The sequence below is a fragment of the Pyxicephalus adspersus genome, chromosome 11, assembly GCF_032062135.1.
Source record: "Pyxicephalus adspersus chromosome 11, UCB_Pads_2.0, whole genome shotgun sequence".
Taxonomy (NCBI): domain Eukaryota; kingdom Metazoa; phylum Chordata; class Amphibia; order Anura; family Pyxicephalidae; genus Pyxicephalus; species Pyxicephalus adspersus.
In genome coordinates this window covers 24,014,809-24,036,033 of record NC_092868.1, presented here as the reverse complement: position 1 = coordinate 24,036,033, position 21,225 = coordinate 24,014,809, and the positions used below count along the sequence as shown (strand labels likewise).

At 39.4% G+C, this 21,225-nt stretch overlaps 1 protein-coding gene across 1 annotated transcript in view; it reads right to left on the bottom strand.

Moving 5' to 3' along the window:
• Positions 1 to 21,225, bottom strand: part of LOC140341023 (cathepsin D-like) — a 62,799-nt gene that overhangs the window by 12,376 nt on the left and 29,198 nt on the right. Inside the window, exons 4-6 of the mRNA XM_072426522.1 lie at positions 14,754 to 14,872; positions 4,102 to 4,301; positions 2,460 to 2,582 (exon numbers count right to left, since the gene is read on the bottom strand). Coding sequence (XP_072282623.1) covers positions 2,460 to 2,582; positions 4,102 to 4,301; positions 14,754 to 14,872 — 442 coding nt within the window. The remainder of the gene's footprint in view (positions 1 to 2,459; positions 2,583 to 4,101; positions 4,302 to 14,753; positions 14,873 to 21,225) is intronic.

Sequence of the window (21,225 nt, the reverse complement as noted above, 5' to 3'; positions counted from 1 at the left end):
ACCTTGGCAATTGAGAATGAATGGAAGCGCAGAGTCACCCGGGATACCTACGTTATGCATCCTTGAAGTTCATGACTGGTCCTTCTGCGCATGTCCGAGCATCTCGGCAAGTTGTTTTCCAATCTATGTCACCTGATCTCGCGTCTGTATCAGGTCACATAGGAAGAAGAACCCGGAAGAAGAGAGGAGAAGATGGTGGCGCCTGGTGCTCATCTGAAGACGGATACTGGGATGACGAAGGACCAGCTGGAAGAAACCTCCTGACGAATCAACTGCTCTGCCGGATTGAAAGTAAGTGTGATTTATTTTGTTTTGGGTAGTTTAGGGTTTATACCTCTTTAAGTAATTATCTCCAATAGTTATATTTGATTGATTTTTGAAATTATAGATGCCATGTTTCTTTAATTTCAAAAAGGACATAGTTAATATGAATAATATTATACATACCTTTAAAAACAAATTGTATTCCAAAAGACCAACCTGTTTTATGTATTAACAGAGTTCCCACCCTCCACAGCACCATCTATTCACGTATGCTACGCTTCCATCTTCTGTAAGATAGCAGCCCATTCTAAATATTTTAAATACAACACTTCCAACCTGCATAGGGCGGGTATTGTTGATTCTTAACATTAGGGTAGCTTCAGACAGCTACAAAGCCCACCCCTTTAACTTAAGGGGATCCTACCCCTAGATATAGCTTGTGCGACTTTTTCATTGCAGTGTGAAGGCGGATAATGCTTACAGTCTGATAATGTCTGGATATCATCATGCTGTATTGGTGGGTATAGGCCATTTGTTTTCTTCCATCTGACTGCTGAGGAGAAAGGAGAACTCATACTGGTTTTGCTTTTGTGGAAAGCTTGTCTATGTGAGTGCATATATTGCTTCTGTTTATTGAAATTGTGGATATATATATATATATATATATATATATATCTGTTTCAAAGTCTTTTTCCTGAGGAAGCAGATTATATTCGTGAGAAAGAAAGACAATCATTGTGAATCATCCAGCCATTACAAATGTTTTAGGCAGTATCTGGTATTTTAAACAATATTGTATTTTTTTATTACTTCAATTAAAATGTTTGGCATTTTTTATATTGTAGATATATTTGTTTGTGATAATCATACGCCTAACAAGTCCCTTACAGAATAATTTGTGTGATGTTTTTAGGTCACTTGCTAGACTCACTTGCTTGTTTCATTTTTACATGATGACACCACACATATCAATAAGCATTGTTTGAATGAAGATCTAATATATGCTTGTTTAAATATGCTAAATACACTAAACAATTTTCATACACTTTTGGACATGACTCTATTTCAATACAGGCAGAGAGAGGGAAAAAATAGGAAAGATATTCATGATTGTAATAGCTAATTTTGAGGTGAGACTGTTATATTTGACCATCTAACCCCCATTTAATATAAAGTGCTGTGTAATATATTGATGCTTTATAAATAAAGTTTATTCCTAATAATAATAGTCATTTATCCTGTTTCCAATTAGCCAGTTTTAGTTTTTAGGCCAGATTATACAGTATATATATATATATATATATATATATATATACACACACACACACACACACACAGTTAGGTGCATAAATATTTGGACAGAAACAACTTTTTTCTAATTTTGGTTCTGTACATTACCACAATTCATTTTAAATGAAACAACTCGGATGCAGTTAAACTGCATGCAGACTTTTAGCTTTAATTCAGTGGGTTGAACAAAAAGATTGCATAAAATCTTCCACATGCAAGCACCCTCCTGAATCAACTCCAGGCCTTTTATCTGCTTAATTGATAATGCCATAAAGAAGGAATTGCCCACACCAGCCAATGAAGTAGCCTTTGAGTCAATTGTCCAATTACTTTTGAGCCCCTGAAATGAAGTGATTGTGTAAAAAAGGATTTAGTTCCTCACAATTTTATGCAATCTTTTTGTTCAAACCACTGAATTAGAGCTAAAAGTCTTCAGTTCAACTGCATCTGAGTTGTTTCATTTAAAATGAATTGTGGTAATGCACAAAAACAAAATTGGAAAAAATGTATATATGTATATATATATATATATATATATGTATATATAAATATATATATACTGTATCCGAATAAATAGCTCATAGCTTATACCCCTAATTAATCCAGATTGTTAATTTGAAACACGAGATATATCTCTTAACCAAGAAATGGCAACATGTATTTATTTTGGGCCCTGTGACCTGTATGTTCTCACTTGATCATTGCCAAGGTAGGTAACCCAAATAACCTATAAATGGAAGGTGTGAATCTGCTATACACAAGGAGTATAAGGAGTGACTGTCAACTGTCCTTCCTCTGGTTACCTCCCGCTCTGTTTTTACACTTTCAGCACCATGTATTTTCTATCATACAAAAAAAATTACTACATATTGCAATGAACAGGGTATGACTAAATAAATACTTACTCATCAGCCTTGATCTGCCAGTAAGCCCTACGTGTTACATTGAGAAATTGAAAATCCCCTGTGAAGTATTTAGGATCTGTGCCTCCCAGGAGAAGCTCTCCTCCAACAGCTGCAACTGGATCTCTTTAATTAAAACACATGATAAAAAAAACAGATTTTTCTGTGGTGTCATGCATTCTTATGAAATCATTGAGAATTTTTGTAAAATGAACACAAATAAACTGATGTACTGTCAATAATTCATATTTTAGTTTACAACTTCAACTGTTCTAGTTTATCTGTCTCTGGTTTAGAGTGCTGCCTAAATATTGAGCAAATTTGTTTCTTCACTTCATCTGCCCATAGACATAAGTGGAAAGCTAGATATAGCATTCCAGTATAACAGACCTTTTAGCATATCTCCCAGTGGTTGGCATATAACTATGTAGTCATGGCTCAGCTGAATATTTGTGTTTAGGAAGCTAATCTCTCAAACAAAGTTTATACCATTGTCTGTTCAGTTACTATCTCTTGATACAGGTCAGGTAGGGCTGTCTGCTGGTGTCTAAAAAATAAACATTAGGGTACCGCTGGAATGTGGAGGCACATTGCTTCATGCCTATGGTCATTTATAAGCAGCACTTTTTACCTTATTCTCTCTTGCTCAGGGCTAAATTGCTTGCAAATCATTATTACAAATAAAATTCAGAGCTGACAGTCAAATATAATACACATAATACAGATAGATATGATGTCATTAGACGCCATACTTTGTAGCCTCTAAAAATTAGTGTTAGGCAATTAACGGTAAGGCAAAACACTAAGTGCCTAAAATGCAACTTCCTCCCCTTAATACCCCTTATCTAAACATAACCGTTAGTATCCTTACCCACCCCCACCTCCATGTGTTTTAAACCTCTGTCCTGAAGAAGTAGGCTGGCCATACACTTGACGGATGACGGTTGGCGGATGACAAACCAGATGATTGATCAATATTTTCTTGTTATCTATTGTTTACCTGGGAGTTTAGTCAATCAACCCCAGAGTGTCTTTTTAAAGTTTTAAAACATTATGGGTCTAGCTTATTTCATCCTAATGTATGGTAGGGACATGGTTAAAAGAATCAAAATGCAGTATGTCGACCTCTCTGTAGATGGTCCAAGGAGAGATCCCATTCTGGGGCTGATTGATTTAAGTGACACATCATACTCCCCAGATGGTCCCTGGACTCTAGTGCCACCTGCTATGGTCTACCCCAGAGTTCTTCATATACAGGGGGATACCTGGCAAAAAGCAAATGTTTCATCTTTGGAGCAGAAAGTTTAAGTTTAAGGGAGATATGCCACAACTACTGAGGCCTTTTTAATATGCTGTTACTAGAAGGAAATATACATTTTTGCAGTACAATAAAATATTTTTCTGCTGTAGGCAATGCAATATTCTTCTAGTACCTGCTATATAATGCTGCAGATTGCTGCTGGGATATGTAACATGTCTTCTGCATGATATACTATACAGCTGGATGATGTAACCTTATGCTCAGTAGTAAACTCTCAACTGAATAGATAGATAGATAGATAGATAGATAGATAGATAGATAGATAGATAGATAGATAGATAGATCGATCCATGTAAACCACAAAAAGTTAAAAAGTTGACTAACCTATTTAAGTAAAATGAGAAGACATTCTTTTCCAGTAGTTTCTGCTTCATCATATTGTCAAACAAGGGAAGGACTCCATCCACAGATATATCAGGATACCCCAGTCCAAGGATACCATCAAATCGGGCAGCAAGAAACACGATCCCAGGCTGGTTCACTGCCTCTGCAAATGTTTGGTTCTGGATATGCAGACTACCAATCTGTGGGAATACAACAGATAGTTCCTATCTAGAACCAAAGTTTGTAGTGAAGCACTGCCCAGATATGTAATAAATTGCTAATGATAGCATATTAGTATGAATTGACCCTAGGTGTTTTTGGTTTGCTTGTCTTTATTTCTACATATATATGGTTTTTATTGGTCAAAATATTTTTTTAAGTGGAACCTAGTAGGCTGATGCACCCCTAACTTCTTTTGTGGGTTTCATATTATAACAATGGATGTTACTCCCTCTCCTACTTCAGTCCATTTAAAAGTTGTTAGTGTTCCCACTAACTTTTGTTTGGTTGAGCTCTTGATGAAGATTTATTTTTTTTTTGCATTTTTTATAATAAAATTAATACATTTACAGATGAATTTGTCATCATTAGGTTCTCCAAGAAAAATATAAAATTGTCAGGTGGTTAAACACCACAATATCTACAAAAAGCAGAAGAAAATCATTTTGGTGTGAACTGACCTTTTAACTTAACGATTTAGATTATTTAGACACTTTTTTGCCTGGATATAAACTAAAATCTCCCTTAAAATCTTTCTCACCTAGAAACCCTTTGCAATCCTCTCTAAACTAGCTAATCTTTCTAAAGTATTATTCAGTAAACAGTGCACCATTTTCTCCTATTTTGCTTATTTAACAAATTTTCTTAATCAGTATTTATTCTAAACAGATTTTTGGTTAAAACTAAAGGATTCAAGCCATGTTTTATTATGAAGCTGCTAAAGCATATCATGTAGCATAATGATTAAAATTAATAATGAATGACAGGCAGCCAACCATTGTAATTTTCATCACCTAAGCTTTGAAAGGAAATATCCGTCTTTATTTAATTATGGGAACCAAGCAATGGTTCAGGTCTTCAATGCTGCAGTAAAATCTCCACTTAAACTCACATAATGTCAGATTATGTTTACTAGATTTTGAGAGATGCAGCCCTATCTGCAGGTACTTTTTTTGTTTTGAATTTTGATAGTGTTTGATAATGAGGGAAGCAGTTCCAAAAGAAAGTGACTTGTGTCCTAGCTGATAGGGTGACTATTATTATTATTAGCAAATATTCTGCAGCGCTGTACATGAAATAGGGGTTGCAAATGACAGACAGATACAGACAGTGACACAGGAGGAGTAAATAGTGAGTGGGTAAATAGTGAGGGTTTTAGGAAACAGGGGGTAGGCAAATATGGGTTTTAAGTGCTCTTTTAAATGAGCAGAAAGTAGAAGCAAGCCGAATGGGATGTGGAAGACCAGACAGAAAGGTCTTAGGTCAGTGGAGGAACAAGGAGAGCGGCTAGAGGTGTATTTTTGGAAATGGAGGCCAATGAAGAGAACTAGAGAGAGCAGCAAAAGATGAGCGGTGGGAAAGATAGATACGTCTGGCTGCAGCATTTATAATAGATTGTAAAGTAGAAGGTCACATTAGTGGAATACCCAAGAAGTGGATGTTACAGTAGCCCAGATGAGAGATGACAAGAGCATAAACAAGGAGTTTGGTGGTCTCTGGGGACAGGTAGGGGGCAGATTTTGGAAATGATGGGCATGTGAAAGAGACAGGCCTGGAAATGTTCTAAAAATGGGGGGTAAAGGAAAGGGCACAATTAAAGGTGACACCAACACAACATGCCTGAGGGGAGGGACAGATTACAGTTATTATTAACAGTTAGAAATATGGAGTTCATGATTTGGATTAGAAGGGGTGATCAACAATGTCAAAAGCAGAGGAAAGATCTAGGAGGAGGAGGGAAAAGTTGCCTTGTGACTTAGCTGTGTTGAGGTCAATGGCCCCTTTAGCAAAGGTTGTTTAGGTAGAATAGGTAGCTCGAAAGCCAGACTGGGGAGTTGTCATGGGGAAGCCAGGGTGGAGAAGTGGACATGGAGTAGATCAAAGGAAATTTGGTCAAGTGGAGAGGTAGTGGATGGAGATAGTGGCCCTGATATACTACAGTTCTCCATGGTTGAAGAGAATACACTTTCATCAGTGAAGCTGGGTAATCCAGAACAGATTTCCTAAAAGTCAATAGCTATTTGTTAGCAAATGTTTTTAATCTTGGACCAGATCCATACCAGGTTTGCTGGCCCCGGCTGCACTGATGAAAGTGTATTCTCTCCAGCCTTGGAGAACTTTAATAAATCAGAGCCGATGAGAGAATTTTCAAAATCCTGGACTAGATCCATTTCAGGTTTGCTGGTTTACCCAGCTTCACCAATGAAAGTGTATCAGTCACAGATAAAGGGGAGGGGAGGAAAACAGAAAGATAAATACAAGGGACTAGGCCTTCCATAGCTAGGGAAAAGGAAACAGTCACTTCCTACGGACACCCTAACCTAGCCCTGACTCCTGACAGTATGAATATCCCCTGAAGGTGGGAATACTCATACACTGGAACCTAGGCCCTAGTAACCCTGGATAGCCCTAGGAGTAGTGACTGGGCTTGAGACTACTGGTTCCTTCCCTGATGAAAGAACCAGTGTCTCCCTGAGGCCTAGTAACAACAAAAGAACAACAAAACACCAAAAGTAGTTCAACCTATCTTATTTAGCAAATGGAGGAGCAGGAACTTTGAAGAGGACAACACATCAGCTCTTCTCATCCCAGAAGTGAATATCAACCGCATAGCATGAAGTGTGAGGCCAGACTAAATGGAGGAGCAGTAATGACCACCAGCTGCAGCTGATACAAGGGGAGTGGTCATTACAAACAACAACACAGAAACAAGTAAAAACAGAGAGACTGTCAGATAACCTCACCTGCAGCTTGTCTCACAGATCTTCTAACCTCAGTCACGGAAAGGAACCGTGACAGTATCCTCTCTAGTCTTGGAGAGCTTTAATAAATCAGGCCCTTTATATCTGAGTTTGACAATTTTATCTTTAAGGATGGTAGCAATGTCTTGGGCAGAGAAAATTGTTGTAGGGAGAGCAGGTGTGGGATTTAGGAGTCAATTGTTGAGAAGAGTCTGTGTGGGTTGGAAGCTTGAGAGGATATGACAGCAGAGAAATAATTTTGCTTGGCAACAGTGAGTGCAGTCAAGGTTACGAACGTCTCTCTGCCATTGACTAGGTCTGGGATTTAGCAACGGGGGACAAGTATTAGATAGGTTGAAGGTAAGGAGGTCGTGGTAAGAAAGGGGAAATGGTGAGCTGTCAAAGTTTGGAAAATACCGGTCTAAAGTGTTTCCAGCAATATGTGTGGGCTCATTTATATTCTGTGTAAGTCCAAAGGATGAGGTAATGGAGAGAAGTTTGGCTGAGGAAGGATGGTTGGGGTCATCCACTGCAACATTAAAGTCACTGAGGATGAGAGTGGGCAGGTCATGGAAAAGAATATGTGGGAGCCAAGAGGAAAAGTTGTCCAAAAATTGTGAGAGTGGGACTGGGGGTAGTAGACAACAGCAACAATGAGGGGTAGGAGCCAGATGGACAGAATGCGCTTCAAATAAGGTAAAAATGAAAGGGGGTAGGGTAGGAAGGACTGAAATGGTCATAATGTCTGATTTCCTGCAAAAATGTTTCCTCTTCTCTGTTTAGGGTGGTACTTTCTGTCCTAGAGCCTGAGGTTTTTGTGATTTTTAAGGAGAATTCTTTTGGAAAACCCCTGCAGTCAAGGTATGTAAACCAACAAGGAATGAGTTTTCTTACCTCTATTTTCTTTCTTTATTCCTGAAATATCCCTCATGGCTCAGATCACTGGCAGATTGTAAATGTAGCTTTGCCTGTGAAACCTGTGTTTAGGCAGACATGATCCAACAGATCCCCTGTCAATGTATAGAGTACTAGTCTGTATTACTATACATGCAAGCAAGACTGAAATATGTAGTTTGAAGGCCGAAGAAAGGCATGTCAGCACACCTAGAGCTGCCAGTGTTTATAAGTAGCTCACTAATGCTGTAGCACATTTAGGGGGTCCCAAAAAGCAGGTATAGTTTGATCACAGTTGGGAATAAGGGGAAGTACAAATTCATATTTCTTGGTAGGAATATAAAATTCATACTTTTCTATTAGTTTTCTAAGTATTTTGGTATCGATTGAAATGAACACTTACATTGCCTATCATCCTACTTCAGGTGGCTACGTTATAGCTATATAGTTACATGGTTGACTAACCACGTGACTATATAGCTATCATGTAACCACTTGAAGGAAGATGATAAGCAATGTAAGTGTTTATCTCCACTTGCAGGTTAAAAAAAGGCACAAACAAATGCGCATGTGCTGGGTCGGCGTATGGTAATCCTGTGAGTCGGCTGTGAGTTCTGTGTGAGGAAACTTTAGGCAATCACTAGCTTCCCTGTCGGCGAATTGCAGCTCCTCTGCCCTTTTACTGCTTCCCTCTTTACCATGCCACAAAGCAGTGCCTAAACAGATGACTTCAAAGGCCAAACAACGGCAATCTAGGCTGACTGCTAAAGCACCTGTCAGTCCCTCCACAGATCATGCGGCTGCAGCCATGGATGATGTGAGTGAGCCTGACATTTTTATGGACAGTTCTCTTTCACTGTCCACACCACAACCTGCTGCTGAACATAAGGGCATGTTTGAAAAGTTCCAGGCATTTTTATACTTAGCCCTGGAAGCTACCTATAAGGACCACCTGAACCAGGAGATACAGGTACTACACTACAAATTAGAAGATCTTGAGAACAGATCCTGCTGCTCAAATTTGTGGGTCAAGGGGCTCCCTTAGTCCATTGTGGACTTGTCTTCTACAGTCACAGCCCTGTTTCAGGAGCTGTGTCCTGAAATACACTGGCCAAACCCAGACCAGAGGGCCCTCCTAGAGACATTGTAGTGAAGTTCTATTAATACCATACTAAAGACAAACTGCTGCAAGTGGCTCGTACTAAAGAAACCCTGTTGTTCCAAGGCCATAATTATCAAATCTTTGCAGACTTAGCTCCATCTAACATCCAGCGTCTCAGAGAGCTTAAACCTTACCTACGTATTCATCAAGAACAGAGGATCATGTACAGATGGGGCTATCCCTTCAAGCTAATCTTTCCCTCTAATGGGAAAAATCAAGCTTTCACCACTGTGTCAGAAGCTTATGATCATTTCCAGTCCCTGGGCCTCCCTTTACCTCAATTGCTGGATGCTCCTGAGAAGACGAATTCTGCTCCACGCACACCATGGTGGCACCTACAGCAATGTAATCATCGAGTTCGCCTGGTGGGAACTCCTTCTAAAGCAGGAGGACAGTCAAGCCAACAGGACAGGGTGACCTGAAGGTTGACAGGTCTATCCAAACTAGGAGTACCTTCCTACACATTTGTTTCCCTTATTTATTCACCAAGCATAGGAAGTTCATGAGTGTGAGTTTGCCCTCACGGGCAGTAAGCTGGCGGACAGACACATTGTTCTAATACTTCATGCTTTAAACATTATGCTTAGTATCTTTTCTAACTGCTAGTCATTTTTTGAACACAACAGATGTTGTTATGTTTTGCTATTAATAAGATCGCCTTACCGGCTCGCATGGTAGTCACTGTGCACTCTACCTCTCTCTAGATGTTGCCCTCGCCCCTAATTTTTCGAGGGCTAAAACCTATTTCCCAATAGGCAGAGATACCAGACAGTGTTGCCCGCTGTCGCAGTTACTCTTTGCGTTGGCAATGGAACCCCAATAAGAGGCCACCCTGACATTTCTGGTGTCAATATTGGGGGGAAACCACATAAACTCAGCTTGTTTGCTGATGTTTCTCTGTCTCTCCAACCCAATGGTATCCCTGCCTAACCTGATGGCCCTACTCCAAAAGTTTTAAAAATTTTCTGGTTTACAACTCAACCTTCCTAAATGTAAGGCGCTAAATAGTACTTTGTCGCCTGAAACAGTTTCTATTCTATGTGTCTCCTTTCTATTCATCTAGGAAGAGCATTGCATGTGCTACTTGGGGGTATTCTTAACTGCATCCTATGAATCCATGTATGCCGCCAATAATCCAGAGCTAGCCCACCACCTAACCTCCTTGCTCGAATCATGGAAGAGATATCAGTTTTCCTGGCTGGGACGCATAGCGTCAATAAAGATGACCCAGTTACCAAAACTACTGTATCATATGAGGGTACTGCCAATACACATCCCTGCCACAACTCTTAAAGTTCTGCAAAAGCGAATTACTTTATTTTGAACTCACGTAGGCCTCGTATCCCTCGTCAGACCATACACTGACCAGGGCAGCAGGGGGCTTATCTGTGCCACACCTCCTGTCCTACTGTACTGCAGCTCAACTTGCACCCCTTACTGCTTATCATGTTTCTTTGGATGATCCTCATTGGGTCACTATCGAGGTGGACATGGTATGTCCGGTCTCAGTGGATAATCTACTGTGGATTCCTCCCGGGGTGCATCCTGTAATTACCAACCCGCTACTGAGACACTCAATTCACTTTCACTCAATTTAGGACTCAGCTAGGCGTTTGAGTTGCTTGGCCACTTTATACATTCTAGACTGTGACAAATGTCTTCTGGGAATGCTCCCTCTCCCTTTGAATAAATTTGTGCTAGTAACCCCCTTGGTAAAGGAGTGGTCTCGGCTCTGTATGATACCCTAGTCCGCAAGCACACCTCTGTGCCTCTACCTTATGTGACCCACTGGAGGGGTACCTGGCTGTGTCCTTTGGACAGGAGGAGTGGGAAAAGATGTGGGACACCACTGCTCACTGTAGCAATAACTCGCTGGTACATGGTAGCTCGCTGGTACATGGTTCCAGTAGATTAGCCAAAATAAAACCTGACCAGAGCCACAAGTGTTTTCGTGGCTGTGACTCCCCAGGCACCCTACATCATATCTGGTGGGCTTGCCCCAAATTGCAAAGATACTGGACCCAGGTCTACCAAATAGAACATACTGTCATGGGACAGTCTTGTCACTGGCCCTCCCGTGACTGAGGTTAGAAGATCTGAAAGACTGGCTGCATGTGAGGTTATCCGACAGTCTCTTTGCTTCCACTTGTTTCACTGTTGTTGTTGGTAATGACCACACCTCTGGTCTCAGCTGCAGCTTGTTATCATTACTATTCCTTTATTTAGCCTGGCCTTATACATCAGGCCTGCTTGGAGGTGGAAGACCTGGTGTGTGGTCCTCTCCTGAGTTTCTGCTCATCCAGTTTCTATTGAAGATAAGTTTACTGCGCTTTGTATTTTGTTGTTACCCTGTGCTAGTTGTTACTAGACCTTAGGAAGACCCTGGTTTGTTCATCTGGGAAGGAACCAGTAGTCTCATACCCTGTCACTACTCCTAGGGCAGTTCAGGGCTCCTAGGGTCTAGGTTCCGATGTATAAATTCTCCCACCTTCAGGGTCTATACATACTGACAGGAGTCAAAGCTAGATTTAGGGTTGCAGTAGGTGGTGACCATTTACCTCTCCCTAGCTTGGAGGTCTAGTTCCTTGTCATTATCTTCCTGGTTTGATTCTGGTGTTCCTCCCTTTCCCCTTACCTCGTGACAGGTCTTTTCCTTAACATCCTGCAGAGGCCCTGCTTAATTTAAAACCTGCAGTTTGCACTGTGACACAATTTCGTTTAACACACCTATTCACGGCAGCTAAACTGGTCATAGCAAGAGCTTGGTGGTCGGCTATTCCCACCATTGCACAAGGCAAGCAGAAAATGTCACAATGCTTGGTCAATGAAAAAATGAGGGCCATACCTACGGATTCCATGTCACGTTTTAATAAAGTGTGGTCACCTTGGATTGATTATTATATCCCATTAGGCTGGGACCGCACAAGTTCAACACTCTAAGGCTTTATTGTTGGAAGACGAAAATAATTAACTGGAGCTGTTAATACAGCTTTATGTGTTGACCCATCCAACCTTCCCTTCCCCCGCCCTTTCCCCCCATGCACTTACCCAGAGCGCCTCTTTCTCTCCTCCTTTTCTCTTTCTTCTCTCTATTTTTTACTTTCTATTATTCTGATTGAATAACTTTCTCGCTGATATTCCTGGACACATCTGGGGGTTCAGCTGCGACTGGCCCCCTATACGCTCTGAAGATGGGAATAGGCCACTAGAATGGCTAATTCATTCCCCACCATTAAAAAGGGACACTCTCTCCATTGTGGTCATTTATGATCCAACAGCCCATTCTGCAGCGCTAGTTCACTACAAAGCCTACCTTGACTGTTTTGCACTTAACTCTGATCTTGTTGTATGTTTTTGATATTACATGCCATCTCCTTACTTCCGGTGATGGAATGTTTTGTTGGATTGTTTTGGAATTTTACCTGTTTTTTTTCTTGAAAATTCTAATAAAAATGTATTAAAACAAAAAAAAGGCGCAAACAAAAGTCCATCTTGTTTTTTTGCAGTGAAAAACAATTAATTAAGGAAGCTATACTCCTTTTTTGGACACCTTTTGTGCCAGTTGTACAATATCCTTTCCATGAACTTGCGCAAAAACTGGACTGCATATTCCAGATCATGGCCTCTAGAATGCACTGGTATCCATGAATGTATTAGGATTTTTGGGGCTCAGCAGGGGAGATTAAATCACAAAACTAATTATACTAATAATAGGAATAATTCATTTGGCAGGAAATGTTGTTCACTTTAAGTGGAAATAAAGCTTAAAAAATAAATTGTGACCAGACAGGTCCTTTATTGTACGGAGATAAGTAATGTCCCAGCTGCAATAAAATAAACTTTCTTGCAATTTTTTTAGTACACTTACCTCTCCGTGCTCCATTGTGGACACCACCATCTTCATTTGGTCCTGTTGCAGATGCCTGCTCTTTAGCCATGTTTACTGGACAGGCTGAGAGGACATCCCAGCAGCTGTAGGGATGCCAGGATAACTGACCTATTCTAGCATTCTACACTAGGCTGTGCGTGCATGTTTCTTTTTTTGTAATTTTGTGGTTATAGATCCAGTTATAAAAAGTTAAAACACCAGATATTAGTCAGTTAGTCAAGTTAGGCATGTATACTGAGGGTGTTAAATTTTGTCTGGGCTTCTAGGCTTTAATAACCTCCAAACATCAAGGGGTTTAGGACAACACGTCATGAAAGAATTACTTAGGCTGATAATCCTGTCCATAAAATGCTAGTTGCCAAGGTTGTTGTGCTGTTGCCTCATGCTTTAGTACATGCCCAGTCACTTACCTTGATTAAGAACACAGCCAGTGAGACTTGAGGGAAATCAGGACTGATCTGCAAATGTGTTCTTGAACAGTACAGCTTCGTTCACACTATAGAAATATGCTTTGGCATGTGTTATACTAAAACATAGGGAATTGCAAAAGGAGAGCAAAGAAAGAGGTTTGAGGCTCGAAGGCTGGAGGTCAAATTGGTGATGCGGGAACCCCAGCCTTCCAGCCCTCACACTGGAGGCGTGTGTCCTCCCATGGGAATGCGCGCCATAATTTACATATAAGGAGGACAAACAAACCATACAGCCCCTACGGCTGTGTATGACACACGTTAAACTGAACCTCTGACGCTATAGATTCTGGTAAGCAATCACTTTTTGAACTACCTTATCTCCCCTTGTTTAGCTCACTATTACTTACCTGTCATTATCCATCACCAAATTACTCCCTTAATACATCCCCGATATCTTATCTCATAGGAATCCAATTTTCTCCTCCATCGTTACCAGCAAACCTAGAATGGATTTCTTCAAAGTCATTTGCTATTTGTTAGAAAATGTTTTCAATCCTGGACCAGATCCATTCCAGGTTTGCTGGATCACCCAGCTTCACTGATGAAAGTGTATCCTTTCCAGCCTTGGACAGCTTAAATAAATCAGGCCCAATGTGAGATGCAGTGTACTACAGGGCACTGCACATGGTGTGAACACAGTCTAATTCAGAAACTGTTGAACTCAAAGGATCAGCAAGGCATCTAGTACATACATGAAGAAGGCTGGGAAAGCTAGTCTTAACCACCTAAGCGTTACACTGAGGTCTAGATTTCTGTACCAAAAGTGATCCACTGTTTTTCATGAATTTTTTTTTTTAAATTGTAGACCTGTAACTTACAGAAATATGTCCGAACAGGGGTTCTAGTAGATAATATGAATATAAAAGAGATCGGCGGACGATGATCGATGGAGGACGACGCTGGATGAGCACAGGGGGACCAGGTAAGTATGGATGTACAAAATCTCGGGCTTAACCATCCTTGCAGTTTTTTTTTGCCCGAGCGAAGGTCGGGCTTAACTGCAAGGAGGTTAAGTAAATATTTTTCAGGTTTCCTTGAAAGATGAAGAAGTGGTTAAGCCATTTAGGTTTCTATTGCACAGAAGGCATCTTATTGTGAGACACTGGATTGTGCAATGTTTCCAGACATACTGAACTTAAAGTTTGAGACCGTTTGTGTATCTAACCTCCAATTAAAATGAGTAGGGCTTTTGCTTACACCGAAATTCCATTAATGTTTGGAACAAAAAATAATGTATTGCACAACGTCTCGTACAATAAACATGAGTATGAACTTACAGTGACTGTATCTTGGCTTAAGAATCCTTCAAGACTCCCAGTTCCATAGTGAATTGAGAATGCTGTCCCATTCTTTTTAAAGGTGCTGGATTCCCCGGAATTGTATCTTTTGTGAAACCCTACAACAGACAAATATAATAAACTTTACTAGCTGTTTTCAATATAAAAGGTCAGTAATCCATAGCAACCATTGTGAGGCACTCTTAAGATAAATGTAAAAGCAGCAAATGGTAAACTCTTGTTTTCTTTATTATTGGACTCCTGGGGACTTAACAAGTCACAGGTCATTGTTAACCATTTCATGTATTATTAAATGAACAAAGCAGATTCAACTGATAAATCAGTTTGAATTTACAGTGGATATACAGGCTGTCCCTGAGTCAAGAACATCTGTCATACAGATTCCTCCTAGATACCAACAGGTCTTCCCTGCTCACTCATGTACAGGACGAAGGCTTGATGGGGCGGAGGGGGGTGGTTTGCTGCCCGCCCACCATGCCCCCACCTCACAGCTACTGCTTCTGACTGGACAGAGGCTGGATGGGGTAGAGGGGGGCATTTCACTGCCCACCCACCAAAAAGCCTTGTAGTGGATGTGACTGTGCGGTGGGCTGGTGGTGAACCACCCCTCTCTACCCACATTTATTCTCAATAGGAAGCCTGCTTGCACTGTACATACATAGCAGGAAGATGTCTCTTGTCAGTACAGTACACCAGACGTGCTTAAGAGTGGTGCCTTCCTGCTGTGATAGTGTGTACTGTACAGTGCTGTGCAGAAGAGCTCATCTTCACCCTCTTTATCCTCTTCATCAACACCATCAAGTTCTACCAAAATTGTTTAAGGATGTACTGTATTTGAAAATGATTAAGCATTTACTGTGAATGCACAGAAAGGTAAAATAAATAATATGTTGAGACCAACATCTGTCCTAATTGCATTTATTAAAATAATGTACCTTACAACATTTGAATTACATACAAACACAACCTAAGAAAAAACCTACAATCCCTATCTAGTATGTAACCCAGGAACTACCTGTACTGTAAAAAATGTGTGCCAAGCAGGGCTGCCACCTGAACTGGACTGTAGTTTTAAAAACTGGACTCCTCTGCTAAGACTAGCAAGGTCTAGCAAAAGCTAGCAAGGTACTGTTGTCTGATTTTTCAAGGGAACAAAATTAGTAGCCACTGGTGTTGTTTTCTTGGCAGCAAATTGACCCTCATCTGCCTCATCTACTCCCTGGCTCCAAAGGTAGAGAACCTGGTCACTCAATGATTCATGATTTTGCAGGTGCTGTGGTTTAGGTTTATAATAGTAAATGATTAGCATAATTAAAAAGAAACAACCCACAGTGAGAGTTTCTTCTTTTTAAACTAACAATAATAATGTGTACATTTAGTGCAGTATGGAAAGATTTAACCTTATTTCTGAGAACCTATATCCATAAAAATGCCCTTGTAGGAGTTTTGGCAAGTGCCAAAGAAAAAGATTTACAGACACTTGAATATCTGGTAGAAAAATGGTCTGTTGGTCACAAGCTTGATGGATGTAGAGAGGTCACAGATTATTAGAGTCCAGAGGTCACATACTTTGAGACAATGTGAAAAAACATGATTTAGGTGGTAAAGTAATTTGTTGGTATGAGGCAAAAAGTACAAATCATTTCTCCCTCTCATGTTCTTTTCCTGAACTTATGTTACATTCAAGGATTTTGCACTTATACAGAAGACTTTGGGAGCCTGCCACCCACACCACTTATTTGTTGGCAACACTGACTTAGATTCAAATTGGTGTTGCATAAGCAAATAAAATAAAAAAGTGTATTCAGCACTAGCAATAAAGGTGACTCCCTTAACTTTACTGTAGGTCTTAAGTTCCAGGGAAGACTGTGGGCCTGGAGCTTGCACTGTGCATAATGTCTCTCTTGGTATTCACTGGAAACCACTACAGGAGTACTCTTTCAACCTTCTGCCTTAAAAGACTGGAGTAGCATCCGCGTAGGTGAGTTCATGATCTTTGGCTCAACCAAGCCTGTCTTGGGACCTCCTGAAAACTTTTAAAAGACTTTGGCTTTAGAAATAAACAATCTTAAGGTGTGGGTTTAACAGGGTCTGGTTTTCCTTAGGCACCTTGGATGAAAACAAAATCTACAAAATGCCAAATTACATTCTCCAAGATACATCAGGACAACGCTGAATTCTAGATGAGATATGCATTTACTTGAAAAGAGGCTTTAAGAGTAATATTGTAAATGAGTAAAAGCTCCACAGCAATTATTATATACCATTTATAAGCAATTCAGTGGTTACATATGAAATTACAATATTTTGAGCATAGCAATAGCAAACCTGCTATCTAACCAGGGCAGCCAGAGCCACTCCCTTTACATACACTTAACCCAAAGGCTAATCCTTCTGATGTGGTGGGACGCAGGCCCTAGTAGGTACCTTGTCCATCCCAGGTGGGTTGATGGCCTACATCTACTATACCTGTTTTGACTATAGTGAGGTTCAATACACCCTGCTCAGGGGTGATTTCTTCCATTGATACCCAAAACAAAGGAGGTGCCAGGAATTTGGGAGGCCTGTCAAAGGGTCGACCCAGAGTTTTTGATCTCTCTTTATTGTTTAAGAGGGAGTATCTAGTAGGGGTACATGCACTTTTAGCTTTTCACTTCTTAAGCTTAAAATACATGATTATCATAAGCAAGTAAGACAAGTAATGCAATACAGTGAAAAAGTTTTATAATGAGGCCCATCTATACAGCCAGTGAGGCTGTATAACCACACTGTGCATTAGTCTCATGAAAAGGGTTGATAGTCTATAGCAAGAAATAGAGTTCAGGTAAAAACTTACTATCTCAGGTAAGCCAGCAGGTGCAGGAGAGGAAGGTGGAAACAGACTAAAAACGTAAAAAGCCTATCCTAAGGGCACTGTGAATCTGCTTTGACCCCACTCCTCTGCTGTAGCTGTCGCTCAACCTAGAAATTGAGTCTTTCTTCATAACTGGGTACCAAAGAAACTTTTGAAGCTGTATGTATTCCACTCTTAAAGGAACAAAGATTTCATGCTAAAGATGGAGCTTTTACTGACATGTGTGAGGACAATCAAATGTGGCTATTGTTCCAAAATATTTACCTTGTGTATGAGTTTATAATAGTAAAAGATTAGTAAAATTAACCCCCCTAGCGTTCTAATGCTGTCCGTATTTTATTGCATTACATTTTTTTTCATGGAAATTTAGTTTACAATGTAGGCCTATAATTATTAGGTATAACTCACCGAAATATGTCCAATATTTAATAAATGTAATACAGAAAATAATCACAAGGAGAAAGAAGGGTTTTTGAAGGCAAACAATATCAATGTATTATTCATAATTGTTCATAATACATATATTGTATATGCGTCGGGCTATGCAACAAATATTTCTACCAACTTGCAGTTTTGTTTATTAGATGACGTCTGTCTAGTGCCCTTTAGGTCTAAATACTTACTTGGTGTGTAACCAATGCTCACAGGACTGAAAGACAGTCTATGCGGTATACATTATATGTATATATGTATATGTATACATTATATTACATTGATATTGTTTACCAATTGTTTACCGCCCCCACCTGCCCTCACTTGTTTTCATATATATATATATATATATATATATATATATATATATATATATAAATTATTAATAAATTTAATAATAAACTTTAAATAAAAAAACACAAAAATCTGTAAAAAAAAACAAAAAAAAAAAAAAAACAGAAACCTGTAATATAACTGTACAGTAGCATGTATAATATAATTATATATATATATTATATAAAGATTTCTTTGTATTGGGCTAAATACAGCTATTTTGTATTGAATCCAATACAAAATTATTTGAATTTCCTGCTCCTCCCGCCTCCACCGACGCATGCACTTACATCACCGGGAAACCCCAGAGAACATCTCTGCAGTTGTCGGCTGAAGATCAAAAAAAAAAAAAAAGACGTGTCCTGAGGACCTGCAGGGACCAGCAGGACACTGGGTGATGTCAACGGAATAGGGTGTTTTTTTAAAGTTTTTAGCAACCCCGAGTGCGACTCTGGCTTACCACTTCTGGTGTGTAAAATCCAGCCCAAGTCACACTAAATGGCCAATGCAATGACCAACCTACAGTGGGGGTATACTATATATAAGCCTTGTATGCAGTAAAATTTATGATTCCTTCTTATATAAAATCATGAAGTACACTGCCTCCCTTTAAAAGAAATGCTTTTTAAACACCAGCTAAGCAGTTTACAAGATTTGTCAAAAGGTTGAATGCATTTGTGAGAAAAGGGTACAAAGAAATGACATGTTTTGGTGAAATATACGCCTCCAGGTCCTGTGTAAAACAAGGGAACCACTGGAAAACCCTTTCTTGAGTGGTAAGGAGAGGATGAAGAGAAAAGTGGCTCTTTAAGGCAGTATTATTATAAAATTGATTAAAATCTTGTATTTATATTCAAATAAATAAATGTCTTAACATACATACATTTAAGGTTTTAGTACAATATGAATCTAGATACATTACATCGGGTTGGTTATAATGTACGCCAAACCCCAGTGAAGTGAGGGTCAATATAGGTGATTTTTATGTTAATGGTCTCTTCAGATGCGTTTCGCCCTCATGGGCTTCCTCAGGGGAGTTGAGACCCTACAATTTGTGGAGGCACATATGAATTAATAAATTGATATGTAGAATGAACAATTCATATAATAATAATAATAAGTCACATAATAATATCAGAAGTCATAACTTACTTGGTATATTGACCAGGTAGCAATGTAAGTTAAAAGGATAGAAGATCAGTAATTGAGCTTGTACCCGAATGCCAGAATCGTACATAAAAGGGGGGGTAGTGGTCTGAATACACTCTGTGGTGGTAAGCAATTTCAGAATTAGGATTGAATATATATAAATGTCTCAGGGATTAAATGTCTCAGGGATTCTCAATGTTCACAGGGATTACTGTGAATTTGTAATATTAAAGTCTTATTAGAAGATAGGAATATGCTTTCAAATACATAAAAACTATAGTATATATCAAGGGACACTCACTGTTCAAGCTTGATTTTCCATGAAGGTAGTCCTGTTAAAAACACTGGTGGAATAGACCTGGTTGATTGACTGCTTGGTGAAGAAAAGGTATTTAGTATATAGGTGAAGATAAGAAAACTGATAAAAGCTAACTCAAGGTCTAGAAGTAATACTAAATAAAATTATTAATAATATTGAGTTTAGGGAACTTACATTAGAGGTAATGATGTCAGTAAATAAGGTAATTATATTGAGAGGAGGTGATAATGCAAATGAGGGGATGGCTTTAGATCAAAGGGGTTGCATTTTTATCAAATAAACTTTTCATATGGCTACAAAAATGACAGTGAAAGGAAGAGATTTTGATTTACCTGTAGAAAGATGTAAAGTACTAAACAGATATTCGCTCTCCAAAGTGAGATGCTGAATACTGTCGAAAAAATGGACATAAAGTAAGGTAACTGTCCTTATAGACAGGATAGGGGTTAGTGAAGGGTCTAAGATTAAATACTCACTTTTTTGGAAAAGGAAAAGAGTGTCCTGTCAGCAGGCAACCACCACAAAGGACTGGTGCTGCATCCAGGACCTGCTTTTAAATGAACTGGCAAAGTGACTGTCAAATGACGCATGCAAATTAGTGTATTAATAGTTATTAATTATTAATTAGTGTATTAATGTTATTAGTGTATATAATGTTATTAATGTATTAGTGTTATTTAATTAGTGTATGCAAATTAGTACTGAACTCTCCTGAGAGTGATGGTGATGACATGGAAGGGGGGAAATTAGTAAAATGAAGTCACTTCCGACCATTTACCAGACTAGGGTGTGAGATAGAAGAATTGAAGAGCTGTCAAGTAGGGAATAAGGGGACGGGGCCAGAACAGAGTGGATCCTCCCTATAGGTAGTGTGTAAGTTTAGGAAGGAAATAAAATTACTTTTAAATTAGTTTAGACTCAAGTGCACCTCACCCAAATAAGAGGGGTGACATAGTAGGTCCCTCCAATTGGGTCCTGTACATAGGAAAAAATTCTGATGACCAAACAAGGGAAGGTAGAGCAGTAAGCACCTGTGTATTGGCACATCTGCACTAATAGCGTCTTTACAGATATGGGAAGCCTCCCGTCCCCCGTAGGGGCACTAAGTAAATATCAAGGCAGAACAGGGAGATTGTTACATTAAGTCGTATGTGAGTAAAACATTAAAAAAAAATAAACATGGATAATGATAAATATGACTGGAAACCATTTTCCTTCACATGATGTACATATATCATACCTTAAATAAGTGATCAAAGTCAAACCAACGATACAAGGAAGAAAAGGGAAATATTAGTATCAGTCATTTCATAAACAGAAAAGCCATGATATCAAAAAATAATCTTAGTAGAGATGATACTCTA